Source organism: Convolutriloba macropyga, chromosome 7 (genome assembly GCF_964194025.1).
Source record: "Convolutriloba macropyga chromosome 7, txConMacr16.3, whole genome shotgun sequence".
Classification (NCBI taxonomy): Eukaryota; Metazoa; Xenacoelomorpha; order Acoela; family Convolutidae; genus Convolutriloba; species Convolutriloba macropyga.
The window spans coordinates 349448-370873 of NC_134474.1; the positions used below are offsets into that span (position 1 = coordinate 349448).

General features: G+C 32.8%; 1 protein-coding gene across 1 annotated transcript; it reads right to left on the minus strand.

The window, feature by feature from the left end:
• Nucleotides 1-218: 218 nt before the first annotated feature.
• On the minus strand, nt 219-3271 carry LOC142342026 (uncharacterized). The gene is made up of 2 exons (XM_075393194.1): nt 2616-3271; nt 219-1018 (listed from the first exon to the last, which is right to left on the minus strand). Exons 1-2 carry the CDS (start codon nt 3187-3189, stop codon nt 336-338), a joined length of 1257 nt encoding a protein of 418 aa, XP_075249309.1. The 5' UTR covers nt 3190-3271; the 3' UTR covers nt 219-335.
• Between the last annotated feature and the right edge of the window lie 18155 nt (nt 3272-21426).

The following is a 21426-nucleotide window of genomic DNA, read 5'->3' on the forward strand; positions in this document are numbered from 1 at the left end:
GCTACAAAATGTTCGAAAAACGACAATACCAAACCTCTCTTACGTTTGAAAACGACGATGCCGAATCTTATGTTAAAAACCGAACAAAGACGATGATGCCGACAAAAAATTGCAAGAACTTTTGTCGTTTTTGGCTAAAAACGACGATATCGACGACTTCTTAAAAAACAAAAATAACTCAACTAGGGGACTACCAGCCATAGATATTTTATAACTAATCCACCAAGCAGATTTAATTGTTCAATTTCCTTTCACCAATAACCCACTACCTAACAAATTAAAATACTTATATTGCTGAGGAAACTACCTTTAAAGGGATAGTTTGCAGAAAATCACTACACCAAAAAAATAACAACAAGCAGAACACAGCTGATAACAGCAACCGGCAAAATTCCTTCAACTGTGAAACCCTGCAGGGGTTTTTGAGTCGTGGGCGACGTGACAGTGGAAGTTGATTGTTCTGATTGCTGATTGGTTGTTACCTCATCGGTTGTCTCGCTCGTAGTGCTAGTAGTGGTGGTAATGCTCGCGGTAGTGTCTTCTGTAGTACTCGATTGGGTAGTTGGTGTTGTTGTAGTTGGTGTTGTTGTTGTTGATGTTGTTGTTGGTGGTGTTGTTGTTGATGTTGGTGTTGTTGTTGTCGATGTTGTTGTGGTAGTTGGTGTTGTTGTTGTTGAAGTTGATGTTGTTGTTGTTGGTGGTGTCGTTGTTGAAGTCGGTGTTGTTGTTGTTGATGTTGTTGTTGTAGTTGGTGTTGTTGGTGTTGTTGTTGATGTTGTCGACGTTGTTGTAGTTGGTGTTGCTGTTGTTGAAGTTGATGTTGTTGTTGTTGTTGGTGTTGTTGTTGTTGATGATGTTGTTGGTGGCGTAGTTGTGTTGAACAAAGCCGAGTCGGGGTCATTTGGGTCGATGACGAAGTACCATCTACCTCTTGTCACTCGGTAGGGTGCATCCAATTCGTTTGCACCGAGTATGCTTTTAAATTCAGAAGTTCCAGAACCATACAGCTCGAACGGCGCTAAAAGTTCAGTAGATTGATGGAACAGAATAATTAAACAGACACATGAAAACTCAAAAATCCGGTTTCAGAAGATTGATTATTTGGAAAATGGAATTGATTTCTTTTCAACAGTTTTCTAAAGCAAATAAATTCAAATATGTCGCTGCTTTGTTGTCAAGATAGATACAAAATAACATGCAAGAAATAACATGCATTTTGTTAAACTGCCCTAAAACAAACTAGTAAAACTAATTTCTCTTTAAAAAATACAAATCAAAAAGTAGCACCTATCTATTAGATAGTTTTAAATAAATTAGAAAAAAATGCCAAAAAATGGCCAGACTCAAGTGCGCTCGAATCCGCCTCTGATCAGACCTTCCAGGCCAAAGTGACCTCTGATCAGACCTTCCAGGCCAAAGTGACCTCTGATCAGACCTTCCAGACCGAATCGACCTCTGATCTGACATCAATCAGACCATGGCCCAGACTTTTTTGCGCTCGAACTGTTGCCCAGACCCTGTAATTTCGGTCTGCGACGGCATGGGAGTGCGTTCGAATTGGTCTGATCACAGCTCAATTTGGGTCTGGACCTCAACCTGGGAAATTATACTACATATACCAACATTCTACATTGAACAGTAAAATTGTCCATTCTTGCCGTACCCCAGACTGTCGACCCATTCAGATGCCAGATGTTGAATAAAATTGGTAAAATGCAAGTGGAAAAAATGGTCAACTTTATCTGGTTGGGTGGCTGCACACTAAATGAAGTTCAGGTAAGTTTACCTGAAAAAAAAACACCTTAACTTACCTCAAAAGTTCAGATAGTTTTGCCTCATCTGAACTTGCCTTAACTTACCTCAACTCTACCTGTACGTCTTTTTTATAAGAGTATCTGTGATTTTAAAAAGTACAACTGCTCAATCTGGGGTTTCTGGCACTTTCTGTTTTGTTCAAGATCAACCAAACTGATTCCTCAATTGAAATTGTGAGAACATGTGAACGGAGTTTTGAAAAACTGGGTATTTACTAATTGTATCGTGTTTTATTTTTTCAAATTCCCATTTCTGAGAGAAGAGCTTTATACAATATTGAAGACAATAAGCATTATAGCCAAGAGCGGTTTTGATTGTATATCCAACTCGCCATGGTATGTTGTTGGTTGTATTTTCTGCGAGTAACGTTAGAGGGTATCAAGCATTCGTAACTAGAATTAGAATGAAAGAGCATTGATATCGAGCAATCAGCTGTTTTTTGCATGTCTAGTTTTTTTTCAATCATTACACCGAATTCTCAAGCTCTTGAAATTGTTCATATCTTTTTTAACTCGTTCTATTTCTCTCGCTCCTTGAGGCTTTCTCGCTATCAAAGTTTAAGATGAGATTTTTGTCCAGCTAAGTCAAGCTTATCTTATCGACAATTTACCTTGACTGGTCTGTCTGAACCATCAATCAATAAGTTAGCATAGGCATTGATTGAACTTTTTTGGTGAATTTTGATATAGTATTCCGACTGTTTGTGTTATCCCAAGTCGGATTCAAAATTCAAGAATCTCTCTTACTTTATTTAAAGAATGGAAAGCAGATGAAAAAAAGTTTAAAAAAACGATTCCTACCAAAGTTTGGTCCGTTGACTCCCGCTCTAGGTATCTGTCGCGAGGGACCTCGATTACTGAATATATAATTGATTTGTTCATACAGAAAGACAACCCGAAGTCGGGATTGACCAAGACCTCCAAAGTTGCTGTCCTGGGCAATTTGCAACCCGTAATTGATATAATTTGAGTAGGGTGCGAAAGGAAGCCTGGCTAACCACGTGACTGCCAATATCCAGTCATACTCGAAATCTGGCGGATTTGACCCTGCGAAGTAATTAAAACTATCCACAGCTAGATCAAAATTTTCTTGACCTGGAAGTTTTTGATAATGTGAGACGTTCAGGTTGATTGTGTCATGAATCAGTGGAGCGAAAACGGCACCGGACAAATCTTCTCTCAATAAATCATCTGGCTCGGTCAGTATTTGAGGGTCGCCAAATTTTATGTACCCGTTTGGGCATAACTGCAATTTAGAGTAGGGCAGACCTTCTATTTCAACAACGGCCTGAAGATCGTACTCGCTGCATTGGTCTGTTGCGAGTACTGCTTTGAATAAAGCTACAACCACACAAAATTTTGCCGCTAGCTTCATCGGACAAAAATTAGAGGCAAACAATTTTCAACAATTCTTGTCAACTTTGTTTGAGCCGAAATTTTACAGAAAGTGTTTTAAAAATGAGATATCAAGATATATTTGGTCAAATGTTAACTTTAATTTAAAAACATGTCAAAAAATGGGACTGATCTTGTGAAAATTGGCAATTAAAGTCATCAACAAAACAGATGATCTATTAATATTTTTTAAATGATTTTTTGTAACATTAACAGCATTTAGCTCTTGTTCGTAGTATTCTACAATATTTTAAGTGATCGTCCGCAAAAATGCCATTTGGGGGTGGTCTCTTCATTATAGTGCAAATTGGTTCCAAAAAAGTGGTAATCGATTTGCGAGGAAAAAACTTGTTAATCGGTCGTTAGTTCCTTGCAGTTTATGTGTTTTTCTAACAGCCACACAGAATATTCAGCCCACCTACATTATTTGGAGTGTAACCATTATGCTTCCAACCCCTTAGGTTCAGGAGCTACTTTTGTTCCGAACAACATTGGTGGGGGAGAAACTACATACTCAAATGGTATTTTTGTGTTCAGTCATTATGGGCCAATCGATATGTTCATTGTGAACAGTTGTGAGTGAAGTCACTAGAAAGCCTGTAAAGCATAGAAAAAAGAATTAAAGATTTATTTCAGTTTCTTTTTTCTTCACAGAGTTATCGAGGTTTAAATTTTGTGAATACTTGACTGATTTCAGTTGTTTTTGTTCACATATTCAGCATTTTTGCAGAATCTTGCAAATTTTGGTATAAAAAATCTTAAAGTTTTAACAAAAACTTAATTTGTTAACAACCAATTAATTTTAAAGAACGAAAAAAGTTGCAGAACAGTTGGATACAAAATTTTTCAAATAATTTTCCTAATTTTTCAACATTCAGACTTTTTCCATCGAAAATGCTTTTCAATAGCACATTTTGTTTATATTAGGTTGAAGTGAAGTGAAGAGTAAAAACTGCAGACACAATCTTCCCAAATTCCGAAAAGTGTTAGTTTTACTTTTGATCACTAAGAGAGTGTTCCGGAGTTCAATAATTGCTGTTTTTTTTTTCAGTTCAACTCAATAATTCTGATATTTTGAATTTATTCAGTTGAATAAAGTTCTTCTCTAATATTTGGAACAATTTTCTCTTATTGAAGGATCACAGCAATAATAGGACTAGTTTATACCCACTAGACTTTCGGAAATGTTTGTTTTCAAAACGAAAAATAGTGGGTTTTTGAGATTTTAGCAAATTTCATCATATGTCCATTGGTTTTTGGTTATGTTCTAGTAGCAGGAATGCATCATCTTCTAGTGAATGACAATTTAGTAGTAATTGCGTTTTCAAAGTTCAGAAATAGCTTCTTGGCTTTGAAACTGAGAAATTTCATATTTCATTTATTTTTGTACGTTTGTCAATGTCTTTGAATATTTTTGTTCATATGCATTTATTGTCTTGCATGTTTTTGGATTAGAGGTTTTTAACAAAGCACATATTACAACAACGGCCAAAAAGCCGAACTCAACATTTGCAGGGTATATTAAATAGGTTTTGGCTTTAGCGGCTTCGACGCCGTTTCCTATCGTAGTTTAGTTTTTGAATTTTGCCTATATCTGTCTTCTGTGTACTCCTATGATATATTCTGTATAAAAACAGGTCTCTGGCGTCGTCTGGCGTGTCAAATTAGGCTAATTAAGAGTTTACATCAACAATGTCAACAAAAGTTGATGTCCTCCATAGCTTTGAATTTATTTGTTTTGAAAAGTATCTTCATTCTTAAATTTTTTTCTCTGGTTTTTATACATTAATTTCTTATTTTTTATTAATTTATTCATGGATGAAACGTTAAATTGTGAACTGAAATTAAAAATTTTTTCATTTGCTTTTTTCATGCTTACAAAAACCGTTTTCAGGCTTTTATTCTGCGAGTTTTCAAAAGGAATATCGATAATTGTGAAAATTGGAAAGTTTTCTATCTCTTCCTCTTTTGGAAGACACTTAAATCAAAAGTGTGGATGAGCGCGATTAGAACATCATGTGCGAACGCTCCTAGCTACCTTGTCAAATGAAAACGTGCTGTATAAAAGTTCAACACAATTTGTACGTGCAGTGCCATAAAAACAGCGAGATTCCCGAAACAGAAAAGATCTCAGCGCCAAACTTGAGCAGGTAAAGTTTTATGTTCCGATTTTGAGTGTCGAGGAAATCTGACTTTTTCTCAAATCCATTTAGTAAAAATTCATTACAAAGAAAACATTTTTGAAATCTGGATCTTTTCTGTTTGTGCCCCCCTCCCCCGCCCCCAGTACGTTATGCCACCCCCCCCCCCCCCAGTTACAGAGCATGTGCCATTATTTTGTAAATAATTATGTAATAATATGCCACGTCTTGCAAATACTATGCGCCCACTGAGCTGGGGGCGCACAAACGGAAAAGATCCCCGAATCATACTACATTGCAGGTAACTCTTCTGCCATTTATTGACCAGAAGCAGCTTTATTTCGACAGCTAACTGTGAAAAATAAAAAAGTAAACACACCAATTTTAATGATATTAATTTGCACATTTTAATGATCTCCAGTCGAGATGGGGGGTGTAAGTAATTATAAACCTAAATATATCTGGATTTTTGCAGAGGTAATTTTCAGTTTTCTGATTATAATGCAGTCAAAAATTATAGCTTTCCTTTCGAAGAAATTTTAAACGTAATTCTTAGCGAATATTCTGAAAGAATATGCAAAATTAATGAAAATTCTCTCTGAGCTTATTCAGAAAATTAATCGAACGAACATAATATTGTTGGTTTTTTTTTCAAACCAAAACTGCAACCTACTTGTTGAAGAGTTATGAGAACTTTGTTGATTAATTCACATTCACTGAATTTTGGCATACTTTTTGCTGTTTCACAAGAAAAGTTTCTGACTGTTGGTTAATTTGAAAGCGTAAATTCCGAACCTTTTTGCTTCGGTCTGACGGAGTGGTGTGCGGTTAAAACCCAGAAGATAGAACCTCTATTACCTTTATAAAACGACGATACCGAATCTCTTTTGTGTTTGAAAATCAACGATACCAAATTTTTCTTACATTAAAAACGATGATAGAGAATATTTCTTATAATAAATCCCGAACAAAACTGACGATTCCCACTAAGAAATTGTGGGAACTTTTGTCGTTTCTGGCTAAAAGAAATGACGACAGCGGCTATTTATTTTGTTTAAAAAGCACAGAATTCTCGACTAGGGTTAGTAAAAATCATAGCTGCGTATCATTGAATTCTTTTCTATAGCCAGAAAACTTCATAGAACGAAACGATTTAAACTACAATTCAAAAGGGAACCAAATTAAGGTCACCCAACGAAAACCATCACACAATTTTTCTTTGTCAAAACCTTGCTGGCTGCCGACGTTAGACTTTTTTTCGACGGAACTGATCATTGGAAACAACAGTTGAATGTGAAGTCATACTTGTAATTAGGAGCATTAGAGAAAACGATGCCACTCTTTAGATTTGAAGAATTTGTTCTGTTGTTCATTTTGAGTTTGTTTTTGTCAATGGGGTTGATTATTTAAGGTAACTTGCGGCTACATATCAAATATCCACTACAATTTATAGGAAACTAAATGGTAAAAAAGTCTTTTTTATTTGATCACTGAATTAGAATTTTGCGTATAGGAAGTGGAAAAATTATCAATAGTTCTCCGAATATGCAAAACAAATTCAGAGCTGTTTGTTATTAAATATATCAACTGTAAATTAAAAATAATTAATATAATTGACAATCAATGGATCTTTGAGGGTCTTAAACGGGATTAAGATTTCAATGATAATAATAGCGAGCAAAATAACAAAAAAAAATCAGTCACTGATTGGCTGCGACAATTGTTCTTAGAGCTTACTGCGGCGAAAACATTGATAAAAAACTGCGTCCTGCTAATAATGGTGGCATTTTTTAATTCATCGCTTTAGAAGTGAAAATGGAAATTTCACAGCTCGAAACAAAAGTGGTTAGCCCCAATCATCCGAGAAAATATAATTGCCTATTTTTCATGTGTATATTTAAAATTTGGGGCATGTGGATTTTAATATCAAAGATAACTGTACTCTGATTTTATTTGGATAACTGATTTTATAACTGATTTGGATAATTGATTTTATTTGTATAGAACTTCACGGTGAACTTGTCACAAACTGTATACAATGTTAAATTCTGTTCATTCGAACAAATTTACAAAATTTAGAATAAAACCTTAGGTCACGACTGAGAAAATGAACTGAGAAATGAACTGAGAAAAGCCATTTAAGCGATGGGAACATTTAACTTTTTAAACAGGAATCTGTATGGGAACTTAACTGCCATCTCTTCAAAATGAAACCAACTTTCAATTTGCTCCGTCCTTATGATCTTAAGAACCAGTAAAGCTCCAAAATAAAAGTTAAAAACAATTTTTTTTTGTCGATAGCAAACAGTTATAATCATAAAAATCCTAAAACAATTCAGAACTATTTGAACTGGTCTGTGGATAGACAATGTGGTCTCAACCTAGAAGAGACCAACCTCTGTAGAAATAGAGAACAACCTCTGCTGCTCGCCAAAAATAGTTTTTTAAAAATTTATCTTGGAATATATGAACCAGTTGTTTGCTAAGGTAAGAGAAATCTGATATATGTTTGCCGTTAGAGATTAAGTTTAAATAGTTTTGCACAGAAACGTTCCTTGCCAAGCCATTGAGGGCAGAGAAGTTAAGTGCAAAAGAGTTGCTGTTTTTTTCGAGGAAATAAAACATAGAGCTGTACCAGTAAGGGATGATTTTTTTTAAAAGGAAGGGTCGTTTAAAAAAGAAATATCACGTTTTCCGGTTTAAAAACATATCAACTCTACATTAGGAAAAAAGCTACGTCAGAAAAATAAAATTCAAATTATTGAAGACAAATTAATTCGAAAACACTGATAAGAAAAAAAAACAATAAGTTTGTGACAAATTTCCGTATTTCTTGCCAACTAAGGAAGGGGCAAATGAAAGGAGAAATGAGTCAATCATCATGAGCAGCGAAAAAAACTCTACATTCTGTTTAATAGAACATTATATGACATGAAACATAAACAATTTGACAGAATTAACGTTTTTCCCTGTATTCTATCTATATATACTAAAAATTGCTTTGGAATGAAAAGAATTTGCCAAATAGCTAGCAACTAGTATCGTTCACAGTTTTCCTTAACTGAATGAGAATAATAAATTTTTTGGTGTTCTAAAAGTTAAAGTACTGAACAGAACTTGATGCACCTAACCAACGTCCAGACATTGAAACCAAAAACTTCGAAACAGCCAAATACGATGCGAAAGTTTCCAGAAGATGAAATACAATTTCGAAATCATGGATTCTTAAAACTCTTTTTTGAAAAAAAATTGATGATGCAAACAATTTTTAGTGCTCCAATAAGATGAAACAAAGAGAATTGCTGAGTCAGTAACGAAACTTCCAAGATTCGGTCAAAAAAGGATGATTTTTTAAAAGCAAGGGTCGTTTAAAAAAGAAATATCACGTTTTCCGGTTTAAAAACATATCAGCTCTACATTAGGAAAAAAGCTACGTCAGAAAAACAAAATTCAAATTAATGAAGACAAATTAATTCGAATACACTGATAAGAAAAAAAGCAATAAGTTTGTGACAAATTTACGTATTTCTTGCCAACTAAGGAAGGGGCAAATGAAAGGAGAATTGAGTCGATCATCATGAGCAGCGAAAAAAAACTCTACATTCTGTTTAATAGAACATTATATGACATGAAACATAAACAATTTGATAGAATTAACGTTTTTCCCTGTATTCTGATACCAGATTATCTATAAATACTAACAATTGCTTTGGAATGAATAGAATTTGCCAAATAGCTAGCAACTAGTATCGTTCACAGTTTTCCTTAACTGAATAAGAATAATAGATTTTTTGGTATTCTGAAAGTTAATGTACTGAACAGAACTTGATGCACCTAGCCAACGTCCAGACATTGAAACGAAAAACTTTGAAATAGCCAAATACGATGCAAAAGTTTCCAGAAGATGAAATACAATTTCGAAATCACGGATTCTTAAAACTCTTTTTTGAAAAAAATTTGATGATGCAAACAATTTTTTAGTGCTCCAATAAGATGAAACAAAGAGAATTGCTGAGTCAGTAACGAAACTTCCAAGAGTCGGTCAGTAATGGATGATTTTTTTAAAAGGAAGGGTCGTTTAAAAAAGAAATATCACGTTTTCCGGTTTAAAAACATCTCAGCTCTACATTAGGAAAAAAGCTACGTCAGAAAAACAAAATTCAAATTATTGGAGACAAATTAGCTCGAAAACACTGATAATAAAAAAAGCAATAAGTTTGTGACAAGTTTCCGTATTTCTTGCCAACTAAGGAAGGGGCAAATGAAAGGAGAAATGAGTCGATCATCATGATCAGCGAAAAAAAAACTCTACATTCTGTTTGATAGAACATTATATGACATGAAACATAAACAATTTGATAGAATTAACGTTTTTCCCTGTATTCTGATACCAAATTATCTATAAATACTAAAAATTGCTTTGGAATGAAAGGAATTTGCCAAATAGCTAGCAACTAGTATCGTTCACAGTTTTTCTTAACTGAATGAGAATAATAGATTTTTTGGTATACTAAAAGTTAAAGTACTGAACAGAACTTGATGCACCTAAACAACGTCCAGACATTGAAACCAAAAACTTTGATATAGCCAAATGTGATGCAAAAGTTTCCAGAAGATGAAATACAATTTCGAAATCATGGATTCTTAAAACTCTTTTTTTGAAAAACAAATTGATGACGCAAACAATTTTTAGTGCTCCAATAGATGAAACAAAGAGAACTGCTGAGTCAGTAACGAAACTTCCAAAAAGCGGTCAGAAATGATAATTTTTTTAAAAAGAAGGGTCGTTTTAACAAAATATCACGTTTTCCGGTTTAAAAACATATCAGCTCTACATTAGGAAAAAAGCTACGTCAGAAAAACAAAATTCAAATTATTGAAGACAAATTAATTCGAAAACACTGATAAGAAGAAAAAAAGCAATAAGTTTGTGACAAATTTCCGTATTTCTTGCCAACTAAGGAAGGGGCAAATGATAGGAGAAATATGTCAATCATCATGAGCAGCGAAAAAAAACTCTACATTCTGTTTAATAGAATATTATATGACATGAAACATAAACAATTATATAGCATTAACGTTTTTGCCTGTATTCTGATACCAGATTATCTATAAATACTAAAAATTGCTTTGGAATGAATAGAATTTGCCAAATAGCTAGCAACTAGTATCGTTCACAGTTTTCCTTAACTGAAAGAGAATAATAGATTTTTTGGTTTACTAAAAGTTATAGTACTGAACAGAACTTGATGCACCTAAACAGCGTCCAGACATTGAAACAAAAAAAACTTTGAAATAGCCAAATGTGATGCAAAAGTTTCCAGAAGATGAAATACAATTTCGAAATCATGGATTCTTAAAACTCTTTTTTGAAAAAAGATGATGATGCAAACAAATTTTTAGTGCTCCAATAAGATGAAACAAAGAGAATTGCTGAGTCAGTAACGAAACTTCCAAGATTCGGTCACATTAGTACAGGAATTTTAAAAAACCTTTTGTGTAATTAAGTTCTAATTTACAAGGTGTTTGATGATTGAAGTTCTGACGAGTTAAATGAATGCTATACAAAGAGTAGGAAACGAAAAACACAGCTGACCAAACCAAACAGTTTGTTTCAACATTCACACCAATTTTGAGGTCAAATTTCACTTAGAATCTGAAATAGGTGGAAGAAAAATTAGAATTTTTTCCCCTCTGAAACAGTTTTAGTTTCAATAGAAATTGCCCAAAAATCTTAACTCTTATAACATAAGAATTCAACTTTGAACCAAACTTATCAAGATCTTATAAACTCCAATAAAGCTAATAATAAATATCTTTTTTGTAGATATTGGATAAATTTAGATGGAACAAAACATAAAATAAAATCTTTGAATTTATCGTCTCCTTCTTATCGCTCAGATAAAAAAACAGATAGTTCACCAACTTTTGTATTGCTGTCACCAAATTATTGTCCATCTTTATTTTGTACTAAATCACGTTTGAATCATGCAGTTATTTTTTCAACAGAATATTGCATATATAGCATAATCATGAATTATCATAATTGGGAGTGCTATATTTGCACGACAAGCTTGCAGACAATCACCATAGGAAGCTGAAAACAACAACAAGGGCACCGAATATGACAGCCATGGACAAAATGCCTTGAGGGGAGGAACTAGTGGCCTTTTTTGTCGTTCTAGATTGAGCAGTTGATGTTATCGGCTGTGTAGTTGTAGTGGTTGGTGCGGTTGTTGTGGTCAACGGTATTGTTGATGTTGTTGTTGTTGTTGTTATTGGTGATGTTGTAGTTGTTGTTGTTGCCGAAGGGGTAGTTGTTGTTGTCGAATGTGTAGTTGTTGTTGTTGTTGTTGTTGTCGTCGAAGGTGTAGTTGTTGTTGTCGAAGGGGTAGTTGTTGTTGTTGTTGTCGAAAGTGTAGTTGTTGTTGTCGAAGGGGTAGTTGTTGTGGTTGTTGTTGTTGTTGATGTTGTAGTGGGCGCTGTAGTGGTATTGAAAAGAGCTGAATCCGGATCATTTTGATCAATCACAAAGTACCACACACTATTTCCCAGTCCATATGGTGCATTTGTTTCATTGGAAGTGAGTATACATTGAGCAGTTCTGGTGTGACAGACCCAGGAAGCTCAAATGGGGCTGAAAAATATCAACACTTAGCTGAGTTGACTTGGAATGTTTGTTTCCTCAGAATATTAATCCTTAATATAAAAAAAGTATTTAATTGTTAATTAATATAACTATACTATACGTCCTATAATGCTTTAATAATGGTCACTATCAATTTTTTCTAGAAATAATGTTTCAAAAATTGAGCGTTTTATGTACTTTAGACAAATTTAATCAAACATGCAACATTAACAATGATGATTCGTTTTTGAAAGTGAAGATTGTCATCAGTAAGAGTACGGAAAGCTGGGAGAATTGGGTATTTTAGTATTTTGTGGAATAATCTTGGCGGCACAGAACCTTTTTGGTCTAATTCATGGCCTTGAAAATCTAATTGGTCGTTTCAAATTTCAGACACCCTTTTTTTAACCAATTTTGAATACTTTTCTATCGAAACCAAAATAAGTATCTTATTCAGGATCGAAGCAGTAATCTAGGAAGATTTGTTCTCTTCAAATCTGAAAAACTAACCAAAATTCTTTCCATTGACACCTTCTCTGGGCATTTGACCAGATGATCCGGTGTTTTCTAAGAAGTAATCAATGTTTTCGTAGATAAAGAGAACCAAAAGCCTGGACTGATTTGAGTTTTTATAATTATTGTCCAGAACCAGTCGAAGTCGAAACTCAAACGGATTAGATATGTAAATGACCTTGTTCTCCCATACAATGCCCAAATACCAGTCGATATTAAAGTCTGGATCTTGCTGTGCGTCGGCGAAAAATAGCCCAACAGCAGAATCGTAATACTAATGGCCCGGGTACCTTTCGAAATGACCTATCTTTACAACATGATTGATTGCATTGAAGTCGTGGAGTAAGGGGGCAAAAAAAGCACCCGACAAATCCTCGTTCAGCAATTGATCGGGCTCTGTTAAGCTTTCACGCTGTCCGAATTTGATGTACCCGTTTTGCATATCTGGACTCTGGGGTATGTAAGTCCCTCTACTTCGACTGGTTGTTGCAGATATACCTCTATACCCTGGAAGAAATATTTTTTGAGACTTGACTTGTCAAATCAACGAACAAGTTAAAAGTTATTCAGGTCAGCTGGTGCCAATTTTTAAAAACAATTTTGGCCACTTTGCGAGGCTATTTTTGATTGATAACTTCTAGCTAATATGAATAACGAAAGCAATTTACTTTATAAATCTGAGTAAGTACTGCAAGTTTTGCAGGTTCAACTTGAATCATTCTTTTAAAGAACGTAGGAGAATTTTAATGCGGAACCGTAATATATTTAGTTTATTTCATTTATACTCTGACCTACACTGCCCATTTAGTTGTTTGCTGTTAATAACGTAATGGGAATTCAAAGTGTTTTTTTTTGTGTATACGCCTACCATATAAGTATATATTGTGTGTGCATCTTTATACTCCTCTGTCACCATTGTAGCCATGTACACAATGCTATTAGGATGGACTTCATATATATTTAGTTTTTGCCTGTTCGAAGAAATCATAAAAAATTTCCACAAAAATAAATGAAAGCCCATATCCGAAATATCCGTGAATTGTTGGAATTATTTATTGGGGAGCACAGACAACGAATTCCATTTCTTTGTGCCCAGGGTGCTTTCAGGGTGGAAATTTTTCATATGATTTCACTGTTTTTGGAGGAGGAACTAAAAGCTCAACCTTTATTTTTTATTCATCACTTTTGGTTGATCGAGGTAAAAAAAAAACCCACCAATCCCTCAAATGTTATATAAAATACATCATGCATGTAGAGTATTTAAAAAGAAATAATAAACAGAAAAAACTTTTTTGAATTGAAAAAAAACAATAATTAAATGGATAGGAACAGCGCCATCATTAACTAATATTAAATTCACGCAATATCAGTTGAACGAATTGAAATTGGTCTGGGTATTCCTTGAATTTTCTTTAAAAATGAGCTTTATTTCTTTTTTGGCAGTACCAGAAGGTGTTTACAATTTTTCATTCGCCGTAGAAATTTTGTTGCGAAAGCCTACACCACTATTGATCACACCATGTTCAAGGTATTTAAATCTACCAACAATTTTTCAACTATTTGTCTCGTCCAATTGCGGAAATAAAATTTGCCAGAATTATTTTTAAATGCTCACTTGCTATATTGCTATATTTGAGATTTGTATAGTGCAACCATGAGTTGTGTTAATTATCATAAGATCGTGAGATTAATCATACTTTCTATGTTTGTAGCAAGCTTTGAAAGCCAATTCAATTTTTTTCATGTGTCAAAATTAGATTGTTAGGTATTGAGCACACAAGTACTGCTGGATGCTGCAGGTGACTAATAACAAGAGAATATATCAGGGTTCCTTTCATGTTTTTTGAAAAGCAGTATCAGAATGTATAAAGAATTTTTAAGCCTCTTGCCATGCTACGTGGTACATTTTTTTTACCTCGAACTGAAAAGTGAGTTTCTTATCAGTTGTCGACTGAAATTGATAGATCTTTAGATCTCTATATGTAGTTGACATAAAAAGATATGGGTGGTAAATTGTCAAGCCCATCATGCAAAAAACAGTAACTCTTTTAAATCAAATGATTTTGATTCATATTGAGAGTTATCCAGTTTCTTTTTTCTGAATTTTATCGTGGTTTTTGACAAACTTTTTTGCTCAAACATACTTTTTTATTAGGAATTTTTGAAGTTGTTAACATCCGCACCAAAAAAAAGGGAGGAATATATCAGTCCATTTTTTGTTTCATTATCGACTCGTTGTCTGTTATATATCGTGGGTCTATGATATTCGCATTGTTTTCAACATGATAACGCTTAAAATTACTCAATTTGAAATCTTATTTTTGTTGACGCTATTTTTGTTACTATTAAGGACAGTGAAAAATTGTAGTTAAAATTATCACATTATTTCAACTTTTTTTCAAATGAACGGATTTGAACGGTACTTTTGGTTGGATTTTAGAGATAAAAAATTTTACTTGCGGTAAATTGAGACTGCTTCTCTTTTTCTTCTGATGATTTTGTGCTAAAGATATATAAGTTATACTTGTCCTCTGATAGTGTGTTCCAAGTAATGACATATAAGGTTGATCGATTATCTTTGTTTCAATTGATCGATAGTCAGCGAAAAATTTTAATGGCGTTTGTGTATTTTTCCTCATTTTTGTTGCTTTATATGGTTTTTTGTAAGTTGAAGTTACTAACAAAATTCCCATTCAAAGCCTAACAGGGCATGAGAAGTAAAATTTTTTATCACATTACTTTATTATGATGTTGACGGCAATGAATTGGAAAATTTTGGTTCTGCTTGTATTTTTGCTATTTTTTTCATTTTTTTTTTGCAAAAAATTGATAATGACAAGACAAGTAATCATATAAAATTTTATTGCATTTTTCCAGAAAATTTTTCAAATGAAACTTGTTTGAAACTTTTTATGTCGTTTCTTGATTTAAAGTTCACGAATTTATATTGTAAGTTCTGTTTCTACTTGTATGTGTTCTGATGTTCATAAAGAGAAAAACATCAAATATAACTTATTCGGGTTGGAAACAACACTTGCAAACGCAATTTATTGATTCTCTTTGTAAACCTAAACTTTGAGAATCTTCTAATTTTTTGTTGATATTGTTTCTTTTTTCCCAAAAACGAGCGCATCCCATTAAATGACAACCTATTAAAAGTGAAAAAAGAAGTGAAAAAAGATTTTGAATTAATATATTTATATTAGTTTTATTGTTTTTAATAATATAAATGAAAGCTAGGATGATTTGCAGCTACTTTATTTTAATTTGCTTCAAGTAAATTAATTTGTTTTATTTCCAAAGAGTGAATTTTCAAAAATAGCTTTAATACTTTAATAGTTTTATACTTTTAATTTTTTATTACTCAAATAGGTTTAATACTAAAAAAACTTCATTTCAATTTGCTTCATGTAAATTTATTCTTTTTGTTTCCAATGAGTTTTTTCCAAAATTTAGTTTTATTACTTTATTAGTTTTATACTTTTAATACTTTAATACTTAAAAAGTTTGCATTTGAAAGACTTCAATTTGCTTCAAATAAATTTGTTTATTTTTGTTTCCAAAGAGTAGTTTCCTAAAAATAGTTCCCAAAAAATAAAAGACACAATGCAGAATCTGAACTATGACCTCTTAAGACAATTTATTACTGTCCAAAGTCAAAATACAGATCTCGAATTCCATCATTGAGTGCTGAGTTTGCCCGCTAATCTATTAGGGGTTAGTTTATTGAAATTGGTACAATGGCTGACATTTTTTGTCCCAAATTTTGAGAAGGCAAGATTTATTGAATTATATGCTAATTATGACTTCTGGCTGCCTTCTCAGCCCATTTATTTCTGCTGTGGTAATTTTAAAAAAACTACTAAGAGTAAGATCGACTAACTTTCATTTTCATGGTACAAAAAGGAAAAAGTGGTTTTGAGTTTTCCCTCTTTATCGAAGCGAAAATCATATTTCTTTCGATTTTGTGGAGGCGATTCTTTTGGACTCTATCTGGTACAAAGATCACGGAATTTCCGTATATAAAGTCCTCTGATAAATAGGAAATCTAAGGAGCCGTCAAAATGCATCTCTTGTGATTGAGGTTAATTGTTTTTTCTTTTTAATACTTTGAAATATATTCGTCCACGTTTTTCTTTTGTTTTGTGCTTTCTGCCACATTCTCATCTCACTTTTTCCTTTCTGAACTGTATGAACTGTTTTCCTTTCTGAATGAAAAAATCTCGACTTCTGACTTCTAGGTGTTCTTTTTATATTGCGTCGTGACTCTATAAGATTAAGCTCGTTAGATCTGTAATGCTTTTATAGTTTAGTTGTTTCGTTTTTGTAGTTGACTATACGGCTAAACAAAACAGCTTTTGAAAAATTTGATGAATTTCAAACAATGATGCTTTTATTTTTCGTTTTGTTATTATTTTTTGGCTTGGAAGCTAAAATATAAGAAACCATGACTCCTATTTTCAGTAATTGATAACTTTGAAGTGGTTAAATGTTTTCAACTGAGGATTAACTTTTCCTATTTGAGGTTCGTGTTTTTTTCTAAGGAAATTGGGCTACTAAGTTTCAAACGTTTTTCGAATTTTGCCAATGGTTCGATTTTGGTCTTTTTTATTTAATCACCTGTTTCTCCCCAAATTTATCATTTATTGTGATACTTTGTTCTCTGCATTATGCTTTATTCTGATATTATTCACTTCAATTTTATGTGGATGAAAATTGAGTTTTTTAGCCCGATTTTTTGTTACTCTTCCCTTTTATTTTCACCTAGTGGGATTCCGGCCAACCGGCTGGTAAAACACAAACTCTAAAATTTTTTGGAGGAAAAATTTAAGAGACTGGAAAATGTTTAACCGAGCGACATTGCAAGAAATTTTCTTTTTCTATGAGCAAATAATCAGACTCATGTTCGCTTCATTGGTATATAGATCTGTCCTGGTTTGAGAAATACATCAATTATAATTTATTTGGTTGGAAACAGGACTCTTGCAAACGCATTTTAGTGATTCTATTTCTTAACCTAAACTTTGAGAATCTTCTAATTTTTCGTTGATATTTTTCTCCTTTTTTTCCCAAAAACGAGCGCATCCCTTCAAATGGCAACCTATTAAATAATCAAAGCTAAGATTTATGGTTCGGAATGTTGATGGTAGAAAAAGTAAAAAGTTGTATTTGAGTTTGCTCGTCTTTATCAATCACAGAAAAATCAAATTTCTTTCAATTTTGTGGAGGCTATTCCTCTGGTCTCTATCTGGCGCAAAAATAACGGATAATCTGTATATAAAGTCCTGTAAAATCTGTAAAACATAATTAAGATTTTATGATTCATTACTAAAATATTTTGAGACTCAGGTCCGGGTTGATACTAAAAAAGGTGCAAAAATTAAATCTATTTAGTTTTATGTCCTCTAACCTCACTGCAGATATCTGCTGCGATGACAATTTTCGATAATGTACCCGCCACCATCAAACTTAATGACCGGAAATTCATTGCGGAAAAGTTATCAAAAAAATTAAGGAAATTCAAACAATGATGCTTTTGTTTTTCGTTTTGTTGTTATTTTGTGGCTTTGTAGCTAAAATATAAGTAACCATGACTCCTATTTTCAGTAATTAATAACTTTGAAGTGGTTGCATGTTTTCACCTGAGGATTAACTTTTCCTATTTGAGGTTCGTGTTTTTTTCTAAGGAAATTGGGCTACTAAGTTTCAAACGTTTTTCGAATTTTGCCAATGGTTCGATTTTGGTCTTTTTTTATTTAATCACCTGTTTCTCCCCAAATTTATCCTTTGTTGTGATACTTTGTTCTCTGCATTATGCTTTATTCTGATATAATTCTCTTCAATTTTATGTGCATTAACATTGAGTTTTTCAGCCCAATTTTTTGTTACTCTTTGCTTTTATTTTCACCTAGTGGGATTCCGGCCAACCGGCTGGTAAAAAACAAACTCTAAAATTTTTTTGAGGAAGAACTTAAGAGACTGGAAAAGGTTTAACCGAGCGACATTGCAAAAAATTTTCTTTTTCTATGAGCAAATAATCAGACTCATGTTCGCTTCATTGGTATATAGATCTGTCCTGGTTTGAGAAATACATCAAATAAAACTTACTCGGGTTGGAAACAACAATTGCAAACGGAATTTATTGATTCTCTTTGTAAACCTAAACTTTGAGAATCTTCTAATTTTTGTTGATATTGTTTCTTTTTTCCCAAAAACGAGCGCATCCCATTAAATGACAACCTATTAAAAGTGAAAAAAGAAGTGAAAAAGGATTATCAATTAATATATTTAGATTAGTTTTATTGTTTTTAATAATATAAATGAAAGCTAGGATGATTTGCAGCTACTTTATTTTAATTTGCTTCAAGTAAATTAATTTGTTTTATTTCTAAAGAGTAAATTTTCAAAAATAGCTTTAATACTTTAATAGTTTTATACTTTTAATATTTTATTACTCAAATAGGTTTAATACTAAAAAAACTTCATTTCAATTTGCTTCATGTAAATTTATTCTTTTTGATTCCAATGAGTTTTTTCCAAAAATTAGTTTTATTATTTTATTAGTTTTATACTTTTAATACTTTAATACTTAAAAAGTATGCATTTGAAAGACTTCATTTTGCTTCAAGTGAATTTGTTTATTTTTGTTTCCAAAGAGTAGTTTCCTAAAAATAGTTTCCAAAAAATAAAAGACACAATGCAGAATCTGAACTATGACCTCTTAAGACATTTTATTACTGCCCAAAGTCAAAATATAGATCTCGAATTCCATCATTGAGTGCTGAGTTTGCCCGCTGGTCTATTAGGGGTTAGTTCAATAAAAATTGGTAAAATGGCAGACAATTGCTGTCTCAAATTGAGAAGGCAAGATTTGTTGAATTATATGCTGATTATGGCTTCTGGCTGCCTTCTCAGCCCATTTATTTCTGCTTTGGTAATTTTAAAAAAACTACTAAGAGTAAGATCGACTAACTTTCATTTTCATGGTACAAAAAGGAAAAAGTGGTTTTGAGTTTTCCCTCTTTATCGAAGCGAAAATCATATTTCTTTCGATTTTGTGGAGGCGATTCTTTTGGTCTCTATCTGGTACAAAGATCACGGAATTTCCGTATATAAAGTCCTCTGATAAATAGGAAATCTAAGGAGCTGTCAAAATGCATCTCTTGTGATTGAGGTTAATTGTTTTTTCTTTTTAATATAATGAAATATATTCGTCCACGTTTTTCTTTTGTTTTGTGCTTTTTGCCACATTCTCATCTCACTTTTTCTTTTCTGAACTGTATATGAAAGAATCTCGACTTCTGACTTCTATGTGTTCTTTTTATATTGCGTCGTGACTCTATAATATTAAGCTCGTTAGATCTGTAATGCTTTTATAGTTTAGTTCTTTCGTTTTTGTAGTTGACTCTACTGCTAAACAAAACAGCTTTTGAAAATTTTGATGAACTTCAAACAATGATGCTTTTATTTTTTGCCTTGTTGTTGTTTTGTGGCTTTGAAGCTAAAATATAAGAAACCATGACTCCTATTTTCAGTAATTGATAACTTTGAAGTGGTTACATGTTTTCAACTGAGGATTAATTTTTCCTATTTGAGGTTCGTGTTTTTTTCTAAGGAAATTGGGCTACTAAGTTTCAAACGTTTTTCGAATTTTGCCAATGGTTCGATTTTGGTCTTTTTGATTTAATCACCTGTTTCTCCCCAAATTTATCATTTATTGTGATACTTTGTTCTCTGCATTATGCTTTATTCTGATATTATTCACTTCAATTTTATGTGGATGAAAATTGAGTTTTTTAGCCCGATTTTTTGTTACTCTTCCCTTTTATTTTCACCTAGTGGGATTCCGGCCAACCGGCTGGTAAAACACAAACTCTAAAATTTTTTGGAGGAAAAATTTAAAAGACTGGAAAATGTTTAACCGAGCGACATTGCAAGAAATTTTCTTTTTCTATGAGCAAATAATCAGACTCATGTTCGCTTCATTGGTATATAGATCTGTCCTGGTTTGAGAAATACATCAATTATAATTTATTTGGTTGGAAACAGGACTCTTGCAAACGCATTTTAGTGATTCTATTTCTTAACCTAAACTTTGAGAATCTTCTAATTTTTCGTTGATATTTTTCTCCTTTTTTCTCCATTTTTTTCCCTTCAAATGGCAACCTATTGAATAATCAGAGCTTAGATTTATAGTTCGGAATTTTGATGGTAAAAAAGGAAAAAGTGTATTTGAGCTTGCTCGTCTTTATCAAACACAGAATAATCAAATTTCTATCAATTTTGTGGAGGCGATTCCTCTGGTCTCTATCCGATGCAAAAATAACGCATAATCTGTATATAAAATCCTGTAAAATCTGTAAATCATAATTAAGATTTTATGATTCATTACTAAAATATTTTGAGACTCAGGTCCGGGTTGATACTAAAAAAGGTGTAATAATTAAATCTATTTCGTGTTATGTCCTCTAACCTCACTGCAGATATCTGCTGCGATGGCAATCTTCGACAATGTACCCGCCACCATAAAAATTAATGCCCGGAATTTCATTGCGGAAAAGTTTATCTACAAATTATCAAAATTCAAGTCGACGTTGTTTATGACAGGAAAAGTTAGAGAAAAGTGGTTGCAAATAAGTTACAATTACTTTTAATACTTTGGTGAAATTTCAATTACACCATACGGCTCAGAGGAGGTTCTATATATATTGAAATAATTAAGTATTTAATTGATATTATGCTTACAACGATGATTCTATTCAAGTCTCCAAAAGGAGTGAAATGACTGACTCCTACCGGCAATTTAATAGCTGTAAGAAACTCCCATCTCAAATTTTAGCGGGTCTCAAATATGGAGATCAATTTTCTCCCAATAAGTTTTGTGAATTCAAAAAATGGCTGTTTTGGTCATACTGGAAAATACTTACATACTCGA